General features: G+C 46.5%; 2 protein-coding genes across 4 annotated transcripts; both read right to left on the bottom strand.

The window, feature by feature from the left end:
* Positions 1–1,747: 1,747 nt before the first annotated feature.
* On the bottom strand, positions 1,748–14,874 carry PCYT2 (phosphate cytidylyltransferase 2, ethanolamine). 2 transcript variants are annotated; one of them, XM_044002419.1, is made up of 14 exons: positions 14,652–14,874; positions 10,756–10,844; positions 10,083–10,244; positions 9,635–9,701; positions 7,541–7,625; positions 7,138–7,182; positions 6,604–6,657; positions 5,754–5,892; positions 5,312–5,394; positions 4,978–5,055; positions 3,764–3,829; positions 3,447–3,512; positions 2,998–3,086; positions 1,748–2,799 (listed from the first exon to the last, which is right to left on the bottom strand). In XM_044002419.1, exons 1-14 carry the CDS (start codon positions 14,738–14,740, stop codon positions 2,673–2,675), a joined length of 1,239 nt encoding a protein of 412 aa, XP_043858354.1. In that variant the 5' UTR covers positions 14,741–14,874; the 3' UTR covers positions 1,748–2,672. The 2 variants fall into 2 exon arrangements, with proteins under 2 accessions (XP_043858354.1, XP_043858355.1); XM_044002420.1 differs by lacking the exon at positions 6,604–6,657.
* An 817-nt stretch (positions 14,875–15,691) lies between these two features.
* SIRT7 (sirtuin 7) lies at positions 15,692–26,517 on the bottom strand. Of its 2 annotated transcripts, XM_043964594.1 has the most exons (10): positions 26,381–26,517; positions 26,151–26,288; positions 25,661–25,765; positions 23,727–23,797; positions 23,495–23,567; positions 22,482–22,580; positions 22,163–22,399; positions 21,957–22,037; positions 20,329–20,435; positions 15,692–16,470 (listed from the first exon to the last, which is right to left on the bottom strand). In XM_043964594.1, exons 1-10 carry the CDS (start codon positions 26,471–26,473, stop codon positions 16,260–16,262), a joined length of 1,215 nt encoding a protein of 404 aa, XP_043820529.1. In that variant the 5' UTR covers positions 26,474–26,517; the 3' UTR covers positions 15,692–16,259. The 2 variants fall into 2 exon arrangements, with proteins under 2 accessions (XP_043820529.1, XP_043820530.1); XM_043964595.1 differs by lacking the exons at positions 23,495–23,567; positions 23,727–23,797.
* Positions 26,518–26,536: the final 19 nt, after the last annotated feature.

Genomic DNA, 26,536 nt, shown 5'->3' with positions numbered 1-26,536 from the left:
TGATGGAATTGACTGAGGGGATTTTCTGTGGGTTTTTTTTTTTTTTTTGGGTGGGGCAATTGGGGTTAAGTGACTTGCCCAGGGTCACACAGCTAGTGTTAAGTGTCTGAGGCTGGATTTGAATTCAGGTCCTCCTGAATCCAGGGCTGGTGCTCTATCCACTGCACCACCTAGCTGCCCCAACTGAGGGGATTTTCTGGATCATGGCCATTTGTCCCTGTCAACCCCAACCCTAGCTCCTTTTCCCTGGAAACCAGGTCCCATGGAAAGGACAGAAAAACTGGGGATTAGAGCCTTGGCTTCCCTTTGTAATTCCTGGAGTCCAACCTTCTAGGCTATGTCTAGAAGGCTGGTCCCTCCCTGGGCACCAGCGTCCTGGGTATATCATTGATTAGGAGGGCAGAGCTAAACTCACAAAGAGCCACTGTGTTCCTGACTGATCCCTTCTGGCTCTCCAGCCCAGAGCCGTAACTCAATACCTCTCCTTATCCACACGGCTAAAGTCCCTAGGGGCATTTGTCATGAGATCTAGACCAAGTCTTTATAGCATAAACTTAGCCAAGGGCACTGGTAGGCACAGGATTGCAGTTTAGCCCTAGAAGCAAGTTTGAGTATCCTGGTTGGAATCACAAAGAGATGAGGTCAGCTTTAGAACCAGCCAGGCCCGTTTCTTTGGCAATAGTCACTAACACCTCTCTGCTAAAGTGTGTCTCTGATTCCCATCTCCTTGTCCCACAGTTCCTTTCACACAAGACCCATAGATGTATCTGAGCATTCCACACCTTGGGGCTAGCTGGTCTACAGACACCTGAAGACCCGGTAACAGACGAGGTAGATGATGGTTTACTCTAGGATCTAATCCTCTGTGGGAATATGGAACACCCCAGAGAGCTAACAGTCTAAACCCTCATGATCTGAATCATTGGGATGAAAAAGGAGCAGCAAAGTGGCCATAGATATAAGGGCCAATGCTCAGTTTTGGAAAAAGGGTAGAAGATAACTTCTAAGTGATACTGCTGCTGGGACTACTCTACTGAAAGAAATAGGGGGATGCCTGAGGCTTCAGAGGGAGGCATAGAAAATCAAGGTTTGGCCATGCCAGGCAAAAGGGAAGAGTGTAGTGCTATGCTGAAATACTTGGGATGCACAACAGGTAGGACTAGTTCCTTGCCAAACAAACCAAAATCCAATCTGACCTCGGGTCCACAAGCCCCAGAGCTTTCTTTCAGGAAGGGGCTAGAGAGCTGGGAACAGTTAAGCACAGGGAGGGATGGCCCAAGATGAGCAGGAGTCTAAAGCCCCAGCCCAGGACTCTGTGTTGCTCATCTGTGTGCAAGGAAGTTTTCATCTTCCATTTAACAGACAGCCAGAAGTGAGAGAAGCTGTTTTTCTGATTTCCCTGGTTCCCCAAAGGGGTGGTGGGAAGTTGCATGTCAAGAGGTGAGCTGAATCAGGTTTGGCGTCTGGAGAGCACGCGCTCACTCCCTTGCTCCCCTGCTCCCGTTTATTAATCAGATGCTGCTGGGGGAGTGACAGTGTCCTGGGGGAAATGACTGGTATTTCTGCATATGGTTAACTAGGTGGCTGTCATCAAGGGTACACTCACAGCACCCCAGGATAGAGAAAGCTCTCTCCTCTAAGCCAGTAGATAAACAAGAGCCAGGTGCACCTGACATCTCTTCTCATTTCTCCTCAAAGGTTGGAAGAGGGACTAATAACAGAGAGGGAATGCTGGGTGGATCACATATCCCCGCCACATTTTGCCACATTTTATTAAGTTCTGCTGACAAAGAAATTTACAACAGTCCGTTGGATACAAAAATCTGCATATAAAGTCTGTACAGGGAGCAGCAGGTTTAGGGGAAGACCATAGGGCCCCAGGCAGCAAAGCTGCAGGTGAAAGCGAAAGGTCCTGGAGCTCAGGCCACACACAGGAAGTTCTGGAGAATTGGGGGGATGGAGGGGAGGGAGTTTGGGGAGGTGTGATCGCCTCCTAAGGAGTTAAGGGAGGTCCCCATTTGGATCATTCCCCTTCTTGTTCCGGCTGACCCTCTCCCCCCCCACCCCCCAGCCAGCAAGCAAGGTTGGAGCCAGCCCAGCTTCTCAGGGGACAGAGGAAGATAGTGCTTCATGGGTCCATTAGCATTGTGCTTAAGGCCCAGAGAGCCACAAGGTGGCCGTGACTCATCTCCCTTTCCACTAGAGGTGGGCAGTGCCGAGGAAAGGGAAGCTGGGATCGGGAGCAGCCAGAGCCTGCACATGGCTCGGCCGAACCTGAAGCCCCCTCTACGTGCTGGGATTCCACGTGCTCCAGGGGCTGGCTGGGTCTCTCTGCTTTCCGACAGTCAGATCAGGAGAGCCTAGGCAGAAAAGCGTTACTAGGGAATACAAACTCTCCAAAAACACCAGGGGAGGCCCCAGCACCAAGTGTCCATTTCTGTCAGTACCAGGCAGCTCCATGCTGGCCTAGTCGTGCCAGGGTGAGTTAAAAAGGGGCCTCAGCTCCATTAAAATGGTAGGTGTGACAAACTCTACAATCAGAAGGGCAGGAGAAGGTGAGCAGAGCAGAAGAGAGGGCAGGCCTTTGGGCAGTCCCCAGCTCAGGATGAAGGCAGGGTGGGGCCAGGGAAGGAGGGGCTGGGCGTGCTGCTTGAGCCAGTATAGCCTTGGCATTAGGCCTCACAGGAACTCTCCACCTGCATTGCTGCCCCTTCCGCCATGGCCTCCCGCTTTTTTAAGGCCTCCAGGACAGCTAGCTCTCGAGCTTCTTTCTTTTGATTTCTTGCTTCATACTCTAATCTGTTAGGGGGGAAAAAAGGCGGTTTTGAGGCCTGAGGTCACAAAGTCCAGCCCTACAACCTGGATTCCCTGGGACAGACAGATGGCCTCACAAAGTTCTCCTGTTGCTCAATTTTCATTCTCCTCGAGGCCTAAAGCAGTTAAGCAGAGAGAGTGCTGTGACCCACCTCCTAGAGCCCGGTAATGGAGGAAGCTCACCTGTTTTTAATAATTCTCTGGACAATGAGGTCTGTGGTGAGTTCATTGCCACTATTGATCTGACGAAAGATACCCCGTTTCTTGGGTTCCTGTGGGTAGAGAGGGATGCCACCTTGGGGTCACAGGCTGCTGAAGGCTAAACTCCTCCCCTCCCTTCTTGCCAATAAGGGCATGTTCAAAAGGAGTAAAGAGGTGGGGGGTAAAGGGTAGGAAGGAGGAAGAGAAGGAAATCCATTATTTCCCTTGAGGAAGGAGATAAAGTTCTTCATTCCCCCAATAAGGGACAGAAATGTGTGCCTGTGAAGCCCCACCTATCCATGCACAGGGGAAGTAATTCATGGGAGTGGTCAGAGGACAAGGAAATGAAGAGAGGAGAAAACCTATCTGGGAGCTGGAGGTTGGTGTGGGGAAAGGAGAAAGGTGGAGAACAAGCACTCTGGGGGACTCACCTTATAGGGATCTGAACCGTCCTTATCAGGCAACACGTCGGTCTTCCCATGACACACCAGGTCGACCTGAGAAGAGGAGCTGTGGAGGTCAGGAGCAGCACAGCTGCCTGGAGACTCTGGGCCCCTAGGGCCCCTTGGTCACTCTGCCCCGCTCTGCTGAGGGTGGGCTGCCACGCTTGGGCAGACGGAGAAGAGGATGACGTGATGGATACTCAGAGTGAACTGAGCAACCCTCAGACCCCTTCTCCTGCGATTCAGATGAAGGCTCTGGCACCCTCTACTCAGTGCCCAGTGCTCAAGTGGCCGGGATGACTCACCTTGAAGTGGTCCAGAAGGTTGGCTGTGACAGCATACGGAGCTCCAATCACCACCTCAGCCACGTACTGGCAAGACAAGAGAGAGCAATGACCCGGCTTTCCCCTCCTACCCCAAATGTGGGGGAGGGGGGGGGAGACGCCGCGGCAGCAGCGGCCGAAGGGACACAGAAAGTTGGTTCCTTGAAGACCATGGGGCCCCATGTTAACCACTCTACGGAGCAGGAAAGGAGCTTGGATGTTCACTCCACAGACACCTCCTCTCTTTAGGGCTGTTAATGCTAGGAGGAGCTCTAGAAGTCGCTTGACTTTGCCAAGATTTTTAGTGAGTGGCAAAGCTGAACTTGAACCCACACCCCTGAACCCAAGTCCAGAGTTCCCAGATAGTTCACAAAGAGCTGTTAATGGACCTGATAAGGACTGTGATGGAGGCAGCCGTGCTAGCTTTGTTCTCCAACCCTCTAGGGAAGAGGAGAGCTTGTTTAGGGGCCAGGACAGAAAGCAGGGAGATGGTTCCTAGGCAGGCCCTCCTGGCCAGAGATGCTGAGAGAGGTTCTAGAGGCAGCCAAATGGACCCAAGACCTCCTGAAGGCAGATGATATCTACTTCCTCTGAATTCTCCCCATCAGAGTCCCTAAAATAATCTCTGTAAAGCCTAGGGATGCCAATGATGGAGGATCAGCATGTGGAGCTGAGGCAGAACAGGTGGGGAATTCTAGACTGCTAGAAATTTTTTTTTTTTTTGCAGGGCAATGGGGGTTAAGTGACTTGCCCAGGGTCACACAGCTAGTAAGTGTCAAGTGTCTGAGGCTGGATTTGAACTCAGATACTCCTGACTCCAGGGCTGGTGCTTTATCCACTGCGCCACCTAGCTGCCCTAGACTGCTTGAATTAAAAGTTGGAAGGAACTATAGAAAATGTCTAACATAGCTAACCTAATAGTTAACATCTGCATTTGACAGATGAGAAAACAGAGGTTGGTGGAGTGAAAAGAGGCTTTCCTGGCTAGGGAGCAAGCACAAGAACTAAGCCTCGAGTGCAGGTGATTTGTTCTAGGGAGTCATGGTGACCCTCAGAGATGAAGCATTTCATTCCCACCCCTGCCAAAGGAACCCACACCTCCCAACGGGTCTGAATTTGGAGGTGACTCCAAGGGTAGGCAGAAGGCCTGTCGCTCTGATTATAGCCCCCTGAAGCCTGACTTAGTCCCGGCTCACCCTGCAGGCCAGCACACTCAGCGTTCTCTCATGCACATTCATGATGGGGTAGTTCTTCCCCTTGTAGTGATTCACTTCCTAGAATCAGACAGAGTAGTGAGTTGGAGCCACATGTTCCATGGAAGGTGGAGTTTAAGTCAACTGACTCCTCACAACCACTTCCTGACGGAAGGTCCACCCCCTCCCAACTCTTGCTGCTTGGCTGAAAAAGGTCATTTTTTTGAAACAGTGTCCTCCTGGAAGAGAGCAGCATGCACTGAGATGCAGCTAAAGGGGAAGTAAAGAGGCACAGGTTCTTGCTATTTTTCTTATCATATCACTTACTGGTTCATACCTGGTCAAAATGTAAGCCTGCAATGATGTAGGGTCGCTCTGCAAGCTGGTAAACCTTCTCCAGAAAAGACACATGCCCAATATCTGTGCCCAGGTTAAGAGAACAACAAGGAGAGAAGAGGATTTCTGTCTCCACAGGGCAGGGCCTCAAGCACCCTTAGTGGAAGACTGGGGAAGAGAACAGTGATAAGTAACCCCATGACCTTCAGAAGAAAGGGACTCCACTCCCTTTTCCATGGTCCATTCTAACCAACCATCTGTTCTAGCCACTTTGATCCCCCCATCTTCCCCACAGCCTGAAAGAACCCTGGAGTGCCTGCCCCGCCCCTCGGGCCCTCATGTTCTTTCCAAGGAGGACTCTGAACAGTGAGACTGTTTCCAGGACATGCATCCTCCACTCTTCCCTGGGGAGGCAAAGAGCAGGAGAGGCGCCAGAAAGATACGGAACAGGTCAAAGGCCCCAGCCACATAGATGATGGTGTCTCCTGGCTCCGGCTCCTTCCCAGAAGCAAACTGGATGATCTTTTGGGATGTCTGCAAAAACTGTGACACTCCAGTCCAGGGGCTGTGGCTCCTCGGGCACTGGGGACCAAGCAGGGGGGGACCAGTTAGTTTCCAATATCACACACAGAGCGAGCTCACCCTCCTACCCACCACCAGGCTCCCCAGGGGCAATAAATATTGGCTGTCCCCTCTTCCCAGTCCTTCTGAGCTGGTGGCTTCCTATGCACTCTCTCCTCCCCCTCCCTCATCCGGGAGCAAGTCCTCGCTTTTTGTGGCATGGGAGGTCTACACACCAATGCAGGGAATGTTCTGTGACCTGGGCAAGGGTGAAGAGGCTGCCATATTTACAGCTCTCTTTCTAGCTTGAAGATGTTGGTGGGGACTGACCCTGAGGGTTATTCTCTCAGCCCCTGGGGGAAGTGGAGGGAGGGAGAAGGAATGGGTTGGGGTGGGGTGGGGGGGGGAGTCTGAGAAACCAATGAAGAATGAAAACTCTTTCTTTGCCCCAGTCTCCAGGCAGGCTAGCCGGGGTGTTTGGGGAGAAGAGGGGATAGGGAACCTGATGGGAGGGGGACTGTATGCAAGGAATAAAACCTAGCTTTAGCTCAGGAAAACTTTAATTTGGTAAGAAAGGACGAGCAGATGACAAAAGTCAGAAGTGTTTTCAACATGGCCACTGAGTGAACACCAGCATCCTGGCCTCCACCAAAGGGCCCCACATGGACAGAGAAGAAGCAGACGGCAAATCCCGACACATTCAACAGGACCCAGAGGCCACTGTCTTGTCACCTGGGAGAAGCCTTCTGGGCAAATACCTGCCCCAGCAGGTACTAGGTGAAGGGGCTACAAAGGGAGAGAGGGGCCAAACCACTGTTAGAAACTTCAAATAGTGACGGTCTCATATGGCAGTGTCTACTAACACCCACGGACTGGCATGGTCAGGCCCAAAGAGGGAGCAGAGTTCCTGTGTGGCTCTCTCAGCACTTGCTGTGAGCACTCCACTGAATCTGAGAACTCACTGGGGGATATTCTGGATACCCTCATGCTCATGTGAGGTATTCTCTTTAACTCAGCCCTGATAGGAGGGCCTGGGGAATGCGAGGAAGCCCCAAACAAGCTGGCAAAGTGAAGTTAAATAGGGATAAATCCTGGGTGGGGGAGACGTCTGCTAAGGACAGAGGTCACAGGGGCCAGGGACTGGGTCTTCCCTCACCTCACTCCCTCATCTTATTGTTCTCGGGAAGCTTCTTACACATGTGAGTTCCTCAGTTTTTGCCATACTGTGCTTAGTGCCATATACAGAGAGCCCTTCCCGACACTCACCTTGCCAAAGCTGTCAGTGTACTCCCGGTATTCGGAGGGCAATTCCTGCACAGAAAAGTGAAGTCAGGCCCCCAGGGCCAGCATGGCACCAGAAGTCCAGACAGCATTCCTTTCCATGGCCCACTGAGGGCACTTTCCTCACTGATCTGGAGATGTCCCTGTTGAGAAGCAGGAAGCCTGCTGCTCCCTACATGCTGACCAGTTTCAGGAAAGGAGAGTAAGAGATTGACTTCTCATGGTCCACAAACATCCCAAAAGTAATAAATGGAAAGAAATATTCACTCCCTTTCCAAGTGGGGTCCTAGCTTTCAGGCAAGCAGCTGTCTCCTAAACCCAGTGGCAAAGAGGAGGAAAGCCTGGGAGAGTTACTCATCAAATTCCCAGAAGACCACTGCGAACTTACCCGGCTGCTGTGATGAGCCTTGGTCATGAGCAGCATCCGGCCAACGAGGTCGGTGGTAGAGACTCCCTGGGTGCGTTTACATTCTCTGTGGGAGACAGGCAGGAGGAGGATCAGGGAAGAAATGCCTTAGTTCTTCTGGTGAGCAGTAACCCCTACTGAAGGCCTCCATCAGACAGGGTGGGCTTACTGTGGGAAAGTCTATGTATTCACCCTCCTCTAGTTAGGTGGGAAAACGAAGAGTAGTTTGCTCTGCAGCTGACTTCTGATTCCCACTGAAAGATGGGAGCAGGGAGGTGCCCTTTACTCTGGGATAACAAAGGAAATCTGGCTCCACATTCTAAAAGAAGAACTGTCCAAAGTGGAGCTTTCCAAGGGCATGACAACCCCCGGGGCAGAGTGGCCTTATTTAAGGCTAGCAATGCTCAGGCCTTCAACTCTTCTCCTCCACTCACTACCATTTAAGGCAAGAACATCCCACTCCCATTGTTGGTGGAAAAGTCAACAATTTCAACATCCTGCCTGAGAGGTAGAACGGACAGTTAGTTAGCCAGGGTCCTGATTTAGCTCCTAGCTTGTTGAGTGACCACTAGATGTCTGCTTCCTGCTCTGTATCTCAACTGAACACCAGTTCCTAAGAAAGAGGACTTAGGGGACAGAGAAGTAGCATGTTACAGTGCAATGGTTCCTGGTCTCTGGGAATTGTTGCATATCCATATGGTTCTGATCTTTATTTTGCTCCAGTGTAACCTCTATCACTATTTTTCAAATGCATGTAGGTTCTGATCCGATTACTAAAATAACAATTTATTCTAAAGTACTACTGAAACAATGGTAACTTTTTATCATTGTGTATTTTTTTGGTCAATAATAGCAACTTACATTTATAGAGGATTTTAAAGTTTTCAAAGAGATCCACATACATTATCTCATTTGAATTTCACAACTCAGTGAGGAATTGTCCCTATCTTACAGAAGAGGAACTATCACTAATATTAATAGTATACAGTATTACTATACTGATAATATAGTAATGCAGAGTCTGCTAAATTTTGACATTAAAAAGGAGTCCTTTCCAAGTTCAACCATGGAGAAGAGTTGAGAAAAAACCCCTCTCTTCCCTCTTTGCTGGTGGGAGGTTTATGGGTATGGAACACTGCATATGCTGCCAGAGAAAGCTGATGTGTTGTTGATTAGTTTTAATGCTTTTGTTTACTTTTTTAACCTTTGTGACAAGGGATGGCACAAGAGGGAGAGAAGAGGGGCAAGGGATATGCCTGGATATGAAGGTTATATAAGAACAAAAGCAGCAATAAAAATAAGACTGTTAAAACAGATGCTCATTCTCAGAAAGGCTGAGGACCACTAATAGAGTGGATCAGACAGCACAGCCTCTAGACTTGGCTTTGTAGTTTTTTGGGCAAGTCACCCAATCTTTGGGAGCACTGATTTCCCTGTCTGTAAAATGAGGGATTTGGGACTAACTGGTTCTTAAGCTGAGAAGGGAGAGTGGTGCAGTGGGCTGGGCTCTGGACCTAGAGTCAAAGGACCTGGTTTAAGCCCTAGCTTTGTCACTTACTGGCTGTGTGAACTTGGGTAACCTCTCTGGGCCTTGCTTTTCTCATGGGTAAAATGAAGAGGTCAGATGACATGACCCATCAAGTCTTTTCCATCTCTAACTCTGTGATTTTAAGATGCCTTTCCTGCTAAAATGTTCGGCAAATCTATGAAACACTAGTGTTACTGTGATGCCTGCAGCACAACCTAGTGGTTACCTCTAGAAAAGCTTTCTATAGGTTATCCTACTTTGTAGCAAATTCTAGCCAGTAGGAGAAAAGGGAATGCAGAACCATGCCCCTTATTAGCCAGATTTGAGAAACCTCTCGAAGTGGCTACCAGGAATCAGAGAACACACTAAGAAACCATATATAAAGGACTTTATATACTACCTATGGACATATCAAGGACAATTATTTCTCCTGCTTTGATTCAGTTCAGCAAAAAGGTACTAAGTACTCACTCTGGGCAAGGCATTTCTCTTTACCAAACTCACCACCCCCAAACCTCCCATCTTAGGGCTGGGTCAAAGAGCCTCACCTGTATCTCCCAGCCTTCTTCACTTCTTCATAGGTGTCCCGCCCATCCACAGTTAAGGTGATATCATCTAGGGAGCAGGACACACAGAGACAGACACAGACACACAGACAGACACAGACAGACACAGACACAGACACACAGACACACAGACACACACACACACACACACACACACACACACACACACGAGGTCAGGACTGCCAAGACACTTCGGAATAGCCCTGGCCAAGAGCCTGAGTGTCAGACAGAATCCAAACCTTCATATCCTAAAACTCCAGGGTCAAGGAAAATGTTTCTAGAGCCCCTGGACTTCTTGGGTATGTTTGACATACAACTTTTCTGCAATTTAAAAAACTGTCAACTCTGCAGAGTCACGTGGGGCCTGCCCCCCTCCCTCTAGTTAACACCACAGGACTTCCAGGACAGGGTGTACAACCAGGTCACTTACTGCCATGAACACAGAAATCACAGTTGTATTTGTCCAGGGTCTCCAGGACAGTGACATAAGGAGCACCAGCCACAATCTCATCCACCCACTTGATGGCCTGGACCATTTTGTACCTCTCCTCCTGAGTGAAGACAGGAGGGCCTTTGTGCTTGGCAATCTCCTCTAGGGCAAGGCAAAGAGGAAGAAAGAATAGAATAAGAACATTACTAATGGTCTACTGAAGAATGCACAGCAAGGACTGTTTCCAGCCCTCATTCCACAACCCAAATGGCTAAGGTATTCCAATACCAAACACCTTAGTTCTCTGAAGTCTTGGGTTCAATTCCTAGAAATGGATTCGGTATGTCTCTTAAGGGAGCAGAGCAGTCATTTAACAAATCCCTTTGGCAGAAGAACTCCTCCCCAACATTCCTCCAGCCTTTTTGCCCTCCTAGGCCACTAGATCCAAGTAGGGAAAGGGTCTGGGATACAGCCACCTCAACCCTAGTTGTCACATTTTGCTTTCTACATCTCTACTGCCTGCCAAGGATTATAACTGGTGGGGGAAGGCATCATGTATGTTTGAAACCTCCTTCTATCACTTGACTGGCTGAGAACAGTCAGCATTGCAGTCCTGTGCTACGGGATAGGAAGGCGAGAGCGAGGAGAGCGCCTGGGCCATACAGCTTCTTACCATCATTGTGGACCCCTACGACAAGGTAATCTCCCATGGCCCGTGCCTGACGCAGCTGGTTTGAATGCCCATAATGTACCATGTCATAGCTGTGGAAATAAACAGAGGTATCAAGCCTTGTACCTGGTTGAAGGGAGCAACAGATTTGACTCAGGGAAGCAGAGTTTCCCTTCTGTAGTTTCTTGGGGGGTAATTCCCTATGGAGCGTGAAGGTTCAGGAAATAAAAGACTGGCTGTTCAACAGCTCTGGACATGGAAGCTTTTAGGAGTCATGACAGTCAGGTGTAGCCAGAGAAACTCAAGTGTAACAAAGGGCAGGATCCTTTTTGCCAAACCTAATACCAACGTGGGAAATCATTACTAGAGTTTGGCCATGTGACCAAGTCAGGCCTATATGGAATTTCAGGCTGATCCCTTAAGGAGGGGTGAGTAGTACAGTGACTCCTAATGTTTTCTTAGTTGTTAGATTTCCAAGAGGAAACTACATAGCACATTTATTTCTATTTTGTTTAAAATTTAAACAAATTAATTTTGCAATACTCCTTGTGGTGGCTTAGCATCTCTAAGGGTGTTGTTATTTTGGAGTCTGATCTTGCCATAACTGGGGAATACCAAGCCCTTCCTTTCTTCAGCAAGAAAGCATACCCAGGGACCATCGGGCCTTAGCTAAGGCTCACAATCAAAGACCCAGCTCCAGGGAAGGCAGAGTCAAAACCCAAAGAAAGGGGGCAGCTAGGTGGAGCAGTGGATAGAGCACTGGCCCTGGAATCAGGAGTACCTGAATTCAAATCTGGCCTCAGACACTTAACACTTACTAGCTGTGTGACCCTGGGCAAGTCACTTAACCCCAATTGCCTCACAAAAAAACAAAACAAACAAAAAAACCTCAAAGAAAGTCAATTAAAATGTCCCCATGAAAGCAAAGAGGCCTGAACAGGAGAAATGGGAGTAGGAGTTGGGAGGAAAGGGGTAGAAAGGTGACCTTAGTAAGGAAGCCCAAGTGGGGTGAACTTGGGGAGCATTAAATAAACCCAGAAGGAGCAAAGTCCCAGTCCCACTGCAAGCCTGGGCATTTTGATCAAACAGAGGCCCTTTCATAACTAAAGTCAACAAGTTCCATTCCAGAGTCTACTTGACAACAGGGGCAGAATGGTAACCTATGGGAAGCCCCGCTTCTCACTTTCCCTAGCCCAACATGAGTTAATGGAACCACTGTTTTTGCTTAAAGAACTCTGGATTTAGAGTATGGGAGGGCATAGTACAGGAATATGAAGTACTGATTTGGTTTTGTTCCCAGGGTCCCTAAATTTTTATTAGATGTAGGAGTTTTTTCAGTCCTCTATTATGCTATCCACTGCCCAGAAACCCCAAACTCTATGCTTACTAAAACACTAGAAAGATAACTATGGAAAACAAAAAAATAAATAAATAAAAATCAATTTCCCTATAGGCCAGGGCACCTATTATTTGGGTTTTGATACAGCCTAGTTTGGGCCCCTAGCAGGGTCCCCAGAACATACTGGTTCTGATAATTCAGCAATTCCGGGCAAAGATCAAATATTAACTAGGGTCACAGGCAGAATACTTGTATTATAACCCTAGCTAGCCTGTTCTCAGTAATATCTTGTTTCAGCCTGCCCCTCCCTCCCTCCCTCTCTCTCTTTCTCTCACTCACTTCTCTTTAACTTGTGGGTGTACTGAAATTATAGAAAGGAAAAAATGCAATGCAGGCACATCGCACTTTGAGCATACCTAATATAAGCTAAGTGAAATTTATATAGTTTATTATAATTTATAAAACATTTCATATAATATCTTTTGATCTTCACCAAACCATTTGAGGGTGGTAGTGGTATAAGGGTAATCTCCATTTCACAGATGAGAAAACTGAGCTGTAGCAAAGTTAAGTGACTTTTCCATAGTTACAGAGCTGAAATTACAGTACAGGTCTTGATTCAAAATCTAGGGTTCTTTCCAGTACCCCAAAGCTATGAAAATCCAGATTTTGTAAAACTGATGAGGTGGTGGATTAGCTCCTTTGCTGGAGTATATGATTTCATAAAATTTACATAGCTGAGGATGGGGCCTGTATAGCATTTTATGTGTGGGGGGCAATGGGGGTTAAGTGACTTGCCCAGGGTCACACAGCCAGTAAGTGTCAAGTGTCTGAGGCTGGATTTGAACTCAGGAACTCCTGAATCCAGGGCCCGTGCTTTATCCACTGAGCCACCTAGCCACCCCCTGTATAGCATTTTAAATGGTTAAAATGACAAAAATTTGATTCATATATATTTTCAGAAACACTTGCAACTGCACAATTTTAAACATACAAGCAGAGACATAACATTATTTTAGCTATCGTGCTATCTCAGTCAAATGTTGTTTTATATTAGAACAAAAGCAAAGAGAGCTTGGCTGGACCTTTCTTGGGAAAAACAAAAACCTGTTATGTCTGAAGGAAACTTTCTGGAGTCCTGAAAAAAGCTTCCCCACAATTTTAAATATTCTTAATCTTAATAAATACTAGTATGCTGCTTTTTTCTTGCAGTCATCTGATAACAGAGTGCTTAGTGTACTCATAAAAGACTACCAGGTCTGGGGCTAAATGCCAAGAATTCTCAACTTCCCTACTCACTTTTACCACTATCCCCCTTTGGGAGGATGGAAGTCAGTCTCCTGATCTGAAATGTTTTTCTGTATTCACCTGAATCTGAGCAATAGTCCTAAGTGTGAAGAGAGAAAATTTTATGCATCTCTCGGTAATGCTTCAAAACCGTAAAGTATCCCATGCCTCTATGTCACTAGGGATCTGTGGAACCATGTGTCAAATTCCTCAAAAACACACACATAAAAAATCAAGGATCAAAACTGTTTTCACCCACACTTTCCCAACCCAAAACATTCCTTCCTCCCCAGACAGAACCTCAAGTTCAAAGGCAAGAAACAATGGGGGGGGGAAGGGGTTGGCCTCCCTCCCCCCACATTAGACTATAAAAACTGGTTTATCTGATTTTTAAGTAAAGGGCTGGTCCCAAAGTCCACCTTATCTTATGACGATTAGCTCTCATATAAGGAAGAAATAGCTAATCCGGAGTTTCTCAGTAGAAATTCAATCTCTCTTATAACAACAAACTCTTTGTAAATGCCTTATCTCCTTTTTAAAGTCCATGGTTTTGGCTTCCATTCCCCAGAACAGACACTGCCGATTCCTTGACCTTTGCCTGGCTCTACCCAGCTGCAAGGGGCTCAGGCTCCTACTGCCCGGGCTCCAATGGGTCTCTTATTAAATGGCTATTGCTGTAGGGCTGAGGGAGGAATGGGAAAATACGTGCAGTTAGCGTGGACTTTTCTCGCGGAGTTGAGTCCCTGAGAACTGAGCCCCATTGCACTTTTCCAGGAAGGGCAGCCCTACGGGGGCCGGTCACACGAACCGAACCTGCCCCGGGCGCGCTTCGCAGGAGGCCGCGGGCAACCGGGCGCCCCGGCTCTCAGAGGCCCCCAAGGCCCCCGGCTCCTCCCGGAGCCGGCCGGCTGTCCGCACCAATCGTCCGGGTCTCGGCTGGGTTGGGGGCTGCTACGGGACTCGGCGCAAGAACGTCTCCCGGCAGACCCCGAGTGACCGGGCTCCGCGGCGTTTAAAGCCCCGCTGCCCCGGCTGGAGCTGGGGCTCGTCTCCCAAGGGAGCCGGCGGTACAGGGCGAGGCGGGGCGGGCCGCGGTGCGCAGGGCCCCGGGGTGGCGGCGGGGAGGGTGAAGGACGGTCGGACGGAAGCGAAGGAGAGAGAAGGGAACGGGCGGGGGGTAGGCTGGCACAAGTGGGCAGCCGGCCCGGCCGGGGGGCGGACTGGAAGGGGACTCGGGCCGCCCCGCTCTGCCCTCTCTGCCCCGCGCTCTCACCAGCCGTCGCACCAGACCCGCACGGCGCGCTTGGTCCCCGGGCCGAGCTTCTTGGGGGAATCCGCGGTCCCGTGTCCGTTTCGGATCATGTCCCGGCGGCGGCAACGGCTCCAGCCCTTCCGTGCGCGGCGCAGCGACCGTCCGACCGACTGACCACCGACAGATCGGCCACTGCCGGGGGTGCCACGGCTCCAGAGCCGCTGCCCCCGCCCCCGCGCACGCGCCCACAACCGTCACGTGGGGGCTCACCCCGCCGAGCTGGGCCAATGGAGAAGCGAAGAGCTCCTGGCCCGATGGCCCCGCCCTTGCTCCCCACAGCAGGCCGCGCCCCTCGGGCGTGCCGTCACTCCCTTTCCTTCCACCTATGCGGCAGCCGGCCGGAGAACCTCATCTTTGCTCCCCAAGCCCCGCCTCTAGCTCCGCCCCGCCAGGTACCTGCCGCCCAGGAATTCCCCCTGCCGGTACTGTGCTTGAGAACTAGAATAGCTTCGTGCAGGGCTCAAGGCGCCCCCCATCCCTGGCGCCCCCAGGCTCCCTCTGCAGGAACCAGAGCCCAGCAGTGGGAAACCTCGCAGACGATGTCGGCCGCAGAGTTCACCCGGCCTTTCATTCCATCTTCTTCACCTCTTGGAACTTTGGAACAAGAAAGGAAGGGAAGCAGGCCCGTGAAGGTGATACAGCTAGCTGTATGGACCAGGAAACTGACCATCTGACGGGTCCAGGCCCAGCCCTGCACGTTCTCGAGTCTTAGTCCCCTGCTCCATGAGCCTTACTAAAAATCTTGTTCCCTTTTTAAGACTTTTACATTTCTAGTCGAGGTCTCAAGGTTTCTTCCTCCACCTAGTTGTTTTGTTATTTGTCTATGTGCATGTGCTTCCTGAGAATCCAAGGTACAGGGAATGATGCAATACATAGGTTTAAGGCAGTCTCTTTGGTGTGTTGTTGTCCTTCCTTCTCCAAGAGGACCAAAATGACATCACTATGCTAGAATCTACCTAGTTAATGGAGAATAAAAGAAAGAAACAAGCACCAAAACAATCCAAGGTATTGCAGAGGCATTTAATTCAAAAAAATGAAAGGATCTGCTTAGAGCTTTTAGAGAGGTCAAAGCCACCCTATTACTGTATACCCAAATACAGAAAAAGATACCTATAGTTAGCAACATTTTTAGTAACAAGTGGTAGAAATACAGTTCAGGGCCCTAAGAGCAGTCTGGTGAACTGAGGTAAAGGCAGTTGTGTATTTCCTCATGGCCAGCCAGATGTGAAATATCACCAAGTCCTTTATCTTGCAGAAAATTGTTAGTCTGCCACTTCCTCACTCAGGGACTAGATGAGCTAGAGATGTCATCTACAGACCCTAATTCATGATTGGGTGCAATTTGTAGCACAGAAAGTGGTACAAAGAGCTAGGAGATAGGCTTTCAAGGGGAAAAAAGACCCCAGATAAATTGCTAAAAATCCCAGTACAAAAATTTCATCCATTATTCCCCCTCACCAGTCAACATGGAGGTTAACTTCACCCTTCATGGTGACTTTTGACCCCTGAATAAGGTTTCCTGAATTTATTTTAAAAGTGCCAACTGTCTATTCCCCTATAGGCATGGGGCTACACTTTTTTTCTTTTTGTGCCTTTGGTGCAGCCCCTGCCAAACCAACCACCTGAGAATGGCACTGAGCTAAGTGGAGCCCCCTGCTCCTTTCCATTCCTGGACTGAGTCTCTTCTGCACACTGTGGGGGCACCAATGGCTTTCGGCTGTGGCTGCCCTCTTCGTCAGCACGGAGGGGAGTTGCCAGAGAGAAGATGGGGTCTTGCCACCTACCAAAAGGGAGAAAGATATATTAGGGACCACTCAAGGTAAGCACTTGAATCTGATACAGAAACACACTATTAATTTATTATTTATTTATTTTTAGTGAGGCAATTGGGGTTAAGTGACTTGCCCAGGGTCACACAGCTAGTAAGCTGACTCCAGGACCGGTGCTCTATCCATTGAGCCACCTAGCTGCCCCCAGAAACACACTATTAAAAGGTGTGGCTGACTAGGTGTGACCCTGGGCAAGTCACTCAACCCCCATTGCCCCGCAAAAAAAAAAAAAAAAAGTGTGGCTGAAATGGGTTCCTCTACTGTTACTAAATGACAAACCAGAGTGTCAGAAGTAGTAATCACTTTTTGTCCACCTTCTTCCCTCTCAAACCAAAATCTTATTAACTTACAAGAATGGGATAGACTAGTCTGTAAAGTAAAGCCTATAAAATATATTTTAAAGAAATTCATTCAAACATTAAGCACCTGATGCTAGGTGTTGACGGAGTCACTAAGTTTAGATCAAATACGGCCCTATCTTCATGGAGCTTACAGTCTAAGAAGGGGATATAAGACAAGGTATAAAAGAACTGTATTATAAAGTGCATTAGAGGGGCAGCTAGATAAAGCACTGGCCCTGGAGTCAGGAGTACCTAAGTTCAAATCTGGCCTCAGACACTTAACACTCACTAGCTGTATGACCCTGGGCAAGTCACTTAACCCCAATTGCCTCAGTAAACAAACAAACAAAAATAAAATAACAAAAAATAAAGTGCATTAGAGCTATAAAACAAAATGTGAAGTTCAAGGATGGAAAAGGCTCCATAGTATAAGTTATATTTGAGTTGGGCTTTAAAGGACTGTCCCACATTGTTTGTATTGTAAACTAAGATTGTACAGAATCTGCCTTTGTATGACACCGTGTTGACTGCAAAAAGTTCCAGAACATTACAAGGGATCCAGAGGGATCCCTTGGGATCCACAAGGGATCCAGTCCTCAGCATGACTGAGCAGATCACCAGATTGTAAGATCTATAGTCACCAAAAAAAGTTTCAGCCTAATTATGCACAAAGGAAAAAAACAAGTAGATGAAGATTCTATGCTTAAGGCTATGATACATAACTAGGATGAATTAGCCCACAGAGCCCATCTGAACATACTAATTAGAATATTACTGACTATATATCATGTACTAATCACTATGACTGATGTACAGTATATACTCTGTATTCACTGATTAGTGCATACTGTAATAACTATCAATCAGTAATGGATTAATCACTATGTATTGTACTATATACTATAGTGTGGTAAAATATGAAAGTTTTTAACAGTCGGTTAGGATAACTGAAAGACGCCAGTTTTTCAAGGACCACCCTTTTGGGGAGGAGATGAACAGTCTGCCTGCTGCGCATGTCAGACTGCCTGCCGGGTACAGTCCGCCTGCTGCGCATGGCAGACTGCCTGCCAGGTACAGTGCGCCTGCTGCGCATGGCAGACTGCCTGCCGGGTTTTTTGGACTTCCGGGGTGGAGAGAAGGAGAGGAGCCTTTTTTGCCTGCTTGGCGGGACTCCTGACGGCGCGGCACAGACTCTCTCTCCAATTGAGAGAGAGTATCAGTCATACTGGAGCATTATATTACTGATTAGTACATATTGCTAATACAGGCGCTCTAATGGTTGGCTATTCACATCCAAATTTCTATCATAAGTCTTTTTTCTTTTCTCTTTTTTTTGGTGAGGTAACTGGGGTTAAGTGACTTGCCCAGGGTCACACAGCTAGTAAGTGTCAAGTGTCTGAAGCTGGATTTGAACTCAGGTCCTCCTGGATCCAGGGCCAGTGCCTTATCCACTGTGCCACCTAGCTGCCCTCTAGTGTTTTTTTTTAAATGATCTCCAACCTCTCCTTGGATAAAAAAAAACATTCCTCTGGTAATACTATATGTTTTTGAACCATGGGATATCAGTCTTCAAAGTATTAAAGTTACATGTTACCCAGTTGTGGTATATAAATGTAATGGAATACTATTGTACTATAAGAAATGATGAGGGGGCAGCTAGGTGGCACAGTGGATAGAGCACCGGCCCTGGAGTCAGGAGTACCTGAGTTCAAATCCCAACTCAGACACTTAACACTTACTAGCTGTGTGACCCTGGGCAAGTCACTTAACCCCAATTGCCTCACTAAAAAAAAAAAAGAAATGATGAGCAGGCTGATTTCAGAAAAACCTGGAAAGACTTAAGTGGACTGATGCTAAGTGAAGTGAGCAGAACCAGAACACTGTACACAGTAACAGCAACATTGTGTGATGATCAACTGTGATAGACTTAGCTCTTCTCAGTAAAACAATGATCCAAGATGACTTATGATGGAAAATGCTCTCCACCTCCAGAAAAAAGAACTGTGGAATCTGAGTACAGATTGAACCAGACTATTTCTACTTGTTTTTGGTTTTTTTTGAGTTTTTTTCCCTTTACTCCTGATTCTTCTTTTGCAACATGACTAATGCAGAAATATGTTCAATGTGATTGTGTGTACACACACACACACACACACACACACACATACACAGATTGTTTTCTGTCTTGAGGGGGGAGAGAAGGAAGAAAAATTTGAAACTCAAAATTTTATTTTAAAAATGTTGAAAACTATCTTTACATGTAACAGGAAAATAATAAAATGCTCTTAAGATTTAAATTTTTTTTAAAAAGTTAAATGCTACCCAAAAAGCATTGGTAGATGTGAGTAGGCTGCCACATATTAACAAGAAAGAACTGCATAATCATTAAGAAGATATTGTCAGAGAATGTACTACTGGAAAAGAAAGTGGACTGGATTACAGCAAGAGGGATAGCTAATGAGTAGCTTGTGTACTCCACTGGTGCCCACACAATATTAGCTGATCCAGAGGAAGACCCTCAGCATGTTAGGCAGATAAAGAACAGGAGAATATAGACAAAACATAGCACAGGATCAGTTTGTGATCTGTACCAATGGAGGCCCTACATCAGTATGATCCATCAAAGTACTGAAATTTATAAACTAAGATCCAAAGAGATATCAATAAAATGTGTTGAGTTAAAAGTACAATTCATATTATACAATGCCTAACATAACACCATCAACAAATATCCTTTAAACACAAAGATTAACAGAAGTTGAAGAAGCATTTATAAGTGAAATTCTTTACTTCAAAGAGCTACTGATTTTTGAATGTCCTACTCTTGATTAAAAGGAAAAAATCTTTGGAAAAAAATCAACAGGAGTAACTAATGTGTTTACAGTAAAACTGGGCTATTTGATTGTCGTGCAGAATTACAAACACGTGCGGCCTTCCAAAGCAACTTTTTTGTTTTTATTTCCCTGAAATAAAAATCTTATTTCTACTAGCAGAAGACACGGATATCAGAATATCAGAACAAAAAAATTAACTAGAAGATAAGTTATCTAAAATTTATCTAAAACTGCAAGCTAGATTTCAGTCAATTGCAATTAGATCAGATGCTCTTATACCTCAGCCACTCCCTTAGGTTTAAACCAGCCTTACGACTTCATTAATAAGAGAACAGGAGGAGTTTTGCAGGAATATATAAACAAGCAAGATAGTTTTGAAACTAACATGATGAATTTATTATATGCTTTTAAAAGAGGCAAGTTATTCATAGTAAAGATTTGCTGTTTTATGTGCATTCCCCTTTTCTGTTCTTTGTATGAGGAAATGCTCATGCTAATCAGTGTTTAAGTATAGAACAAAAAACTCAGTATGCAAAGAGAAGCAACCATGTCCATCTGTACACACAAAACAGACAAGGGAGCTGAAGGCTGCCTAGCTCAGGTTAGAGATCTCTGTCCTGATCGCACCACTCACCTATTGTATTGGGGAATCTCAAGACCCAGTTCATCCATTAGCAGCTGCATGACATCATCACATTTCCCATGAAGTTTCAAGGCAGCCAGGTCATCCTTTGGTGTCCACTGAGAACAAAAAATAAAATTAAATTAAAATGCATCAAAAAAATGCTTTTCTAAAAGCATATAGGTATTATTTTCTGGCTCAGAGATGATGTTGTATTTGTTGACTTTTCACTGTGTACTAAGCCTAAATACTAGGTATCATGCATGTGAGAGAGGTAGGCAGGGTAGATCTGGAAGAAGTTAATAAAATCAAGACCTATTCATTTTTTTTTGAGGCAATTGGGGTTAAGTGACTTGCCTAGGGTCACACAGCTAGTAAGTGTCAAGTGGCTGAGGCCAGACTCGAACTCAGGACCTTCTGAATCCAGGGCCAGTGCTCTACCCACTGCGCCACCTAGCTGCCCCTAAGACCCATTCATTTGTCCTAGATTAGGTTCACACTCTTCCAATGCCTCAAATGCTGGAATCTTCTCTCCCAATGCCCCCCATCTTCTAAACTCTGGATTTGATTAGCTTCCTTATCATCTAGAGCCCAACTCAAAAGCCATTTCTTTCATTAAAGCCTGATCCCTAGCCAGCCCCAACCCCTAATAAGCTGCAAATGATTTCTCTATCATTTAATCTTTTTTTTAATTGATAAAGTATTTTTTCCCATTACATGTAAAGATAGTTCTCAACTTTTGTTTATACAAGCTTTACAATTTCAGATTTTTCTCCCTCCTTCCCCCCTCCCCTAGACAGCAGGTAATCTGATATAGTATGTATGTGTGTATGTATATATATATATATATATATACACACACACACACACACACATATACACATAATAACATTAAACATATTTCTGCATTAGTCATGTTATAAGAGAAAAATCAGAGCAATGACAAAAAACCTCAAAATAGAAAAAAAAATAGCACCAAAAACAAAATAGTATATGGTTCATTCAGCATCCATACTCCACAGTTCTTTTTTTTTTCCCCCCTGGATTTGGAGATCCTCTTCCATCATGAGTTCCTTGGAACTCTTCTGTACCATTGCATTGATAAGAATATAGTCCATCACAGTAGATCAACACTCAATGTTGATGATACTGTGTACAATGTTCTTCTGGTTCTGCTCATCTCACTCATCATCAGCCCACGCAAGACCCTCCAGGTTTCTCTGAACTCCTCCTGCTCATCGTTTCTTACAGCACAATAGTATTCCATTGTATTCATATACCACAACTTGTCCAGCCATTCCCCAATTGATCTGTCATTTAATCTTATAATATTTCACCTTTTTCTTATGTACTTATATTCTAATTTGTATATTTATGAACATTTATGTTCCAACATGTAAACTCTAAGCAGAGACTATGTTATTTACATCTGTATTTCTCCCCGTCCCTGACACATACTATGTCATATTGCATTAAATGATTTTTTGGAGTTAATTAATAGCTGCAACCCACCTTCTCCTGTACCTACCACTAACCCGACCAACGTCACTCCACATGCTATTTTATTCAGTTTTCCCATTCCCTTAACCCTGATATACTAGGGAAGTACTTCCAGAAACATTTCAATTTTCTCTAATTACCTGTAAATTTACTATGTACAGTTTAGGCCGCCGACTAGGGGGTTTAGTCATACACCAGAGACGTGGATACTTCTTCAGCACCTGTCAGAATCCAAAGAAACAAGACTATAGAGAGTTGAGATTTGACTGAGCCTAAATGTTAGAGGAAAGGAATAACAAATTACTGAAAGCTAATCTGGTCATTCATTACTTTTCTCATCAAGTACCTTTAAGCTGGATCCCAAACAGAGAATAGTGTCCGCTTTGCTTGCTGCCTCGGTTGCTGCTTCCCAGTTCAGAGGCTGCCCCAAAATTCCCCTCTCACCAAAGTGTACAATGGTATCTCGTAGCTGCGCCCCACACTTATGACAGGTCCGGCCTGTCTGGTGTCTGTGCAGAGCTGTGCGCTCCGTCACATCAAACACCCTCAAGTACTCTCGGTTGGGAGTGCAGGAGGTGCAGACCTGAGGAGAGAGGAGGCCTGCTAAGCTACAGTTCAGGTTGCTCTCCTTCAAAGCCTCCAGAGTCCCAACTATGGCTTCTCACCTCAATGTACATGTTCCCATGAAGTTCTGAAATTGCCGATCGGGGCAATCCACTCCGTAAATGGAGTCCATCACAGTTCTGAGATACTACATGCTGCACCTTTAAGGGAAGAACACGGGTGGGAAGACAGCAAGATGTGCTGAGGAGGCTTCCCACCTCAACTCAAGGTTGGCACAGAAAAGAGCTCACAACAACTGAGACCTAGGGCAGTATCAATCTTGCAGAAAGCCTCAGGGTTCAAAGGGAAGTATGGCCAAACTATAAGATAGTCAGATCCTGCTAATGAAGCAGAATCAAGTCCAAGCAGGAACTGGGTAAGACACCTAAGAAAAGCTTCAGTAAGACCTGGGGGAATTCTCTTAGTAATAGTATTAGAGCTTTGGAAGGTAACTGGCATATCTCACCTGTATGTTGAACCAGAACATTGACCAACTTGCTATTGCCTTTTTAGTGTGATAAACCATTAGAGGTATCAGTGTACCATCTGCTTTTCCTCATAGACACTGAAGATTCTTGAGGTTTTAGATTAAGAGTTAGGAGTTACCATAATGCCTTTTGGGGAAGCTATTTTGAGTCTAATTTCTCTAACGGCCTAGATAGACTCACTCCTGGCTTCTTGCAAGTGAAGTTGTTGAATACGCTTGAATAAAGTCAAAGAAACCTCTTGTAGAATTACTATGGCTCCTGAAATCCATAGGAGCAAATCAAGAAAAGCCAGAGGGATGCTGTTAGTGCTTAAAGTCTTAGTGCTAAAGCTGGCCACCTGAAAGATGTTACAGAGATCCTACTGGTAGAAAGGCCTCAAGATTGCTAGTTTACTGTTAGCCAGGCAACAGAGAGGATTAAATCAGGATGACTGAACCAGAACAAACCTGGAAGCTAAACCCATCTAGGAGGGCTTCTCAAAAGGGGAAATCAAGATGTTTTGGAACAATGGAGAAGAAACAAAAAAAGGTTAGGTCCTCTCCTTCAGGCCTCGGAAAGTAGGAGTGCTAGAGACCCTGGACTCTTACCAGCTTCTGCTCATGTAAGCGGGCGATGCTCATGTGGGTGAGGGTGGGCTCCGCCTCACTCAGATCGGCAGCACTGCCAGATGGAAGGGAAAAAGGGAAAGGTGAGGAGGAGCTGCCAAGTTCAGGTTCATACTACATCTGACATCCCTCCATTTCACAGGGAAGGCCTCTGTAGCCTGCCTAGGAGGTAGAACAGGGGCAGAGAATTAACTTCTGCATTATGCCTGCTTACCTAATGCTCCTCCCTTTCTGAAGCAGCGTCCACACTCCATTTGGGCCCCGGTAATCTGGGATGGAAGCTGCCTGCACGGCCAGGAAATAAATACATGAAAGAAAAGACAAGCATGAGGAAGGGCGTCAACCATAGTTATTGGCAGAACTCCAAGAACAGGCAGCAAAAATGATATTGCTGCTAATAAAGTCATATATAATTCTATATACACACTCAGAATTTTGAGATTAAGGATTATTTCATGCTTTTGTATTTACATTCCTAGGATCTAAGACATAGTAGGTGCTTGATAAAATCAGGATAATTTATGACTTATGAATCCCTAAGTGGGGAAGGACCTGTGCTGTCCAAATGAAAGATACATTTTCCTTCAAGTAGTTTCTATTTCCAGGGTTATTGTGAGAATCAAATGAAGTAATATTTGGAAAGCACTTGACAATTTTTTTAATGCACTATAGAAAAGTTAGCTGCTATTATTCTCTAAACAGACACTTTAGACCCTGCCAAGACAGAATGAAAATTAACTAAAATTTCTGAGCTTCTAATCTAACCAAAAGCATGTATATCTATTTTAGAGAATAAAATGTTGGAGGATAAACAAGGAACAGGGAATCATCTGGCTCGAGCTTGATTTCATTTGATCTTTGAGGAAGCTGCTATTCACTTGCATACTGTTGCTATAGTCTGGGGCAGCTAGGTGGCACAGTGGATAGAATCTGGGCCTGCAGTCAGGAAGACTCATGTTCCTGAGTTCAAATCTAGCCTTAGATACTTACTAGCTGCCTGTCTCTGGGAAAGTCACTTCACCCTGTTTGCCTCAGTTTCCTCATCTGTCAAATGAGCTGGAAAAGGAAAAGGCAAACCCTTCCAGTAGCTTTGCCAAGAAAACCCCAAATAGGGTCATGAAGAGTCTCACACAACTGAGAAACAACAAAGCTGTAGCCTAGATAATAATTTGTTATGGTGGGCAGGTCTGGTTTTCCCAGAGTGGAATTTCTAAAGCATTGAAACTCAAGACTGGCTGCATTCAGCCCTCTCATGTGCCACTTAACAATGCTTCAAGGCCTCTTATTGCTGTATTAAATATTAATCTGAGTACAGGGAACGTCATAGTCATGTGACTCTTCTGATTATCTGTGATAACAAAAGGTGTTTTATTCACAGAATCCTTAGTACTAAGAGCAGCTATAGAAATGTGACCATATTAGTAAGCTAACAAACATTCCAAAGGACAGTATATGGTAAGTGACAATCTGTAACAAGGTATGATTTCCAACACAAGTGAACCTGTCCTCTCTCTATATATTCTGCTCCTTATTCAACGTCTCTTTTTCCAATTTTAAAAACAGCAAATAATGGAAAATTCAAGATTCTTTCTTCATACTTGGGGACAGAATGCTGAAGAGTAAGCCAGAAACAGGTGTTCTTTCTATTGTATCATACTTTAGAATGTAGAAGAGAGGCAATTCTAGTGATTGGCAATTTGGAAGACTGGGTTTTCTAGTCACATCGGTGCCAATGTGTAACCCTGGCCAAGTCATCATTGGGCCTAAAAATGAAAGGGATGGGAAACTGAACTAAATGATGACAGTATTCAATATTCTATATTGTCACTGTCCTTTCCCTCCTTTCCCCCCAATGTTAACCTTATTACAAGAGATGAGTTCGATAATTTATCTTGTTCTAAAGCAATAACAAGTTGCTTTTTGACAATGACCTTAAGGTGATTTTATGTGAATGCACTTAGAAAAGAAGTTTCTCAATCTAGGGTAAAGCAATGGTCCCCAGGGGGCACCATCCGCAAACCTACTATCCTATCCAAGTGACCCTAGGGAGATTTCCAGGGCCAATAGTCTCAGTGCAACTCTTCCAGGAAGGATTTTTGAGAGACAAATTAACCCTAAAGAACACAACAATGTCACTCCTTTCCCTACCGTGCTAATCCCGGCTCCTGTGTAGATGACCAAGTATTTAGCATTTTGGACAACTACAGCCAACTCCTTGACTTTCCTCCGTAGTTCTCCCGGCTCATCACACACCTAAGGAGACACAAGAAAGGTGGTCAAAACCCCCCCACCCCTCCCAGAACAAAACACCAAGGGCCAAAGAGCTGCAAGTGACTTTTAGACCCTAAAATAAAAATAAAAATTTAAAATAAAAAAGAAGCGTGTTCTCAACTTAGGGAAAAGGCGGCTTTGCGAGCTCGGCTGGGGTCGTCCAGAAGGAGCCGGGGAGGGGCAAGGCCCTTTAAGTCGTTTTGCAGCGTCCTCGATTTGGGGGTGGACAGGGTCGGGCTGTGGAGCCTCGAGGTCAGAGAGAACTCAAGGGGTCCGTGCCGGGGTCAGAGGGCGGGGGCGGGGGGGGCGGTGTTAGGAGGCGGGCAAAGGCAAGGGAAACACGGCCGGAAACGGGGCGCACACTTGCCTCCTGCTGCCGCCTCTTCAGGCCCTCACGGCGGCGGCTCCGGCCCTGCAGTTCCTTCACCAGCTCCTCGCTCTCGGCCAGCAGCCGGCATTCCTCGGCGCTCCGCTCCGCCGCCGCCTTCTTCAGGATCCGGGACACCTGCGGGGGGGAGGGAGCCCCGACGGCCGTGAGGGGGAGCGGAGCCGGGCCGCACGCTCCCGAGGGGGTGCCCCAGGCCGTGCTCAGCCTACCTGACGGAGCCGGTTCCGCTGCTGCTCCTCCCGTAGGATCTTGTCTCTTTCGGCCGCTTTCCGCTCGGAGCGGCTCAGGCCGCCGGCGGCCATCGCTCCCCTAGGCAACCGGCCGCGGCCGCTTCCGCCCCAGAAGTGAGCGGCGCGCCTGCGCAG

Source organism: Dromiciops gliroides, chromosome 4 (genome assembly GCF_019393635.1).
Source record: "Dromiciops gliroides isolate mDroGli1 chromosome 4, mDroGli1.pri, whole genome shotgun sequence".
Taxonomy (NCBI): domain Eukaryota; kingdom Metazoa; phylum Chordata; class Mammalia; order Microbiotheria; family Microbiotheriidae; genus Dromiciops; species Dromiciops gliroides.
This window is presented reverse-complemented; position numbering and strand designations above follow the sequence as displayed.

Coding starts and splice junctions, on each gene's coding strand:
- PCYT2 (XM_044002419.1), bottom strand. CDS start 14,740: ATGATCCGAAACGGACACGGGACCGCGGATTCCCCCAAGAAGCTCGGC. Junction 7,626..9,634: donor AAGAAGGCTGGGAGATACAG/GTGAGGCTCTTT, acceptor TGTCTCCCACAG/AGAATGTAAACGCACCCAGG. Junction 5,893..6,603: donor GCCCAGAAGGCTTCTCCCAG/GTGACAAGACAG, acceptor CTTGGTCCCCAG/TGCCCGAGGAGCCACAGCCC.
- SIRT7 (XM_043964594.1), bottom strand. CDS start 26,473: ATGGCCGCCGGCGGCCTGAGCCGCTCCGAGCGGAAAGCGGCCGAAAGA. Junction 23,798..25,660: donor CAGGAGCCGGGATTAGCACG/GTAGGGAAAGGA, acceptor CTGGCCGTGCAG/GCAGCTTCCATCCCAGATTA. Junction 22,038..22,162: donor GTTTGGGATCCAGCTTAAAG/GTACTTGATGAG, acceptor GGATTCTGACAG/GTGCTGAAGAAGTATCCACG.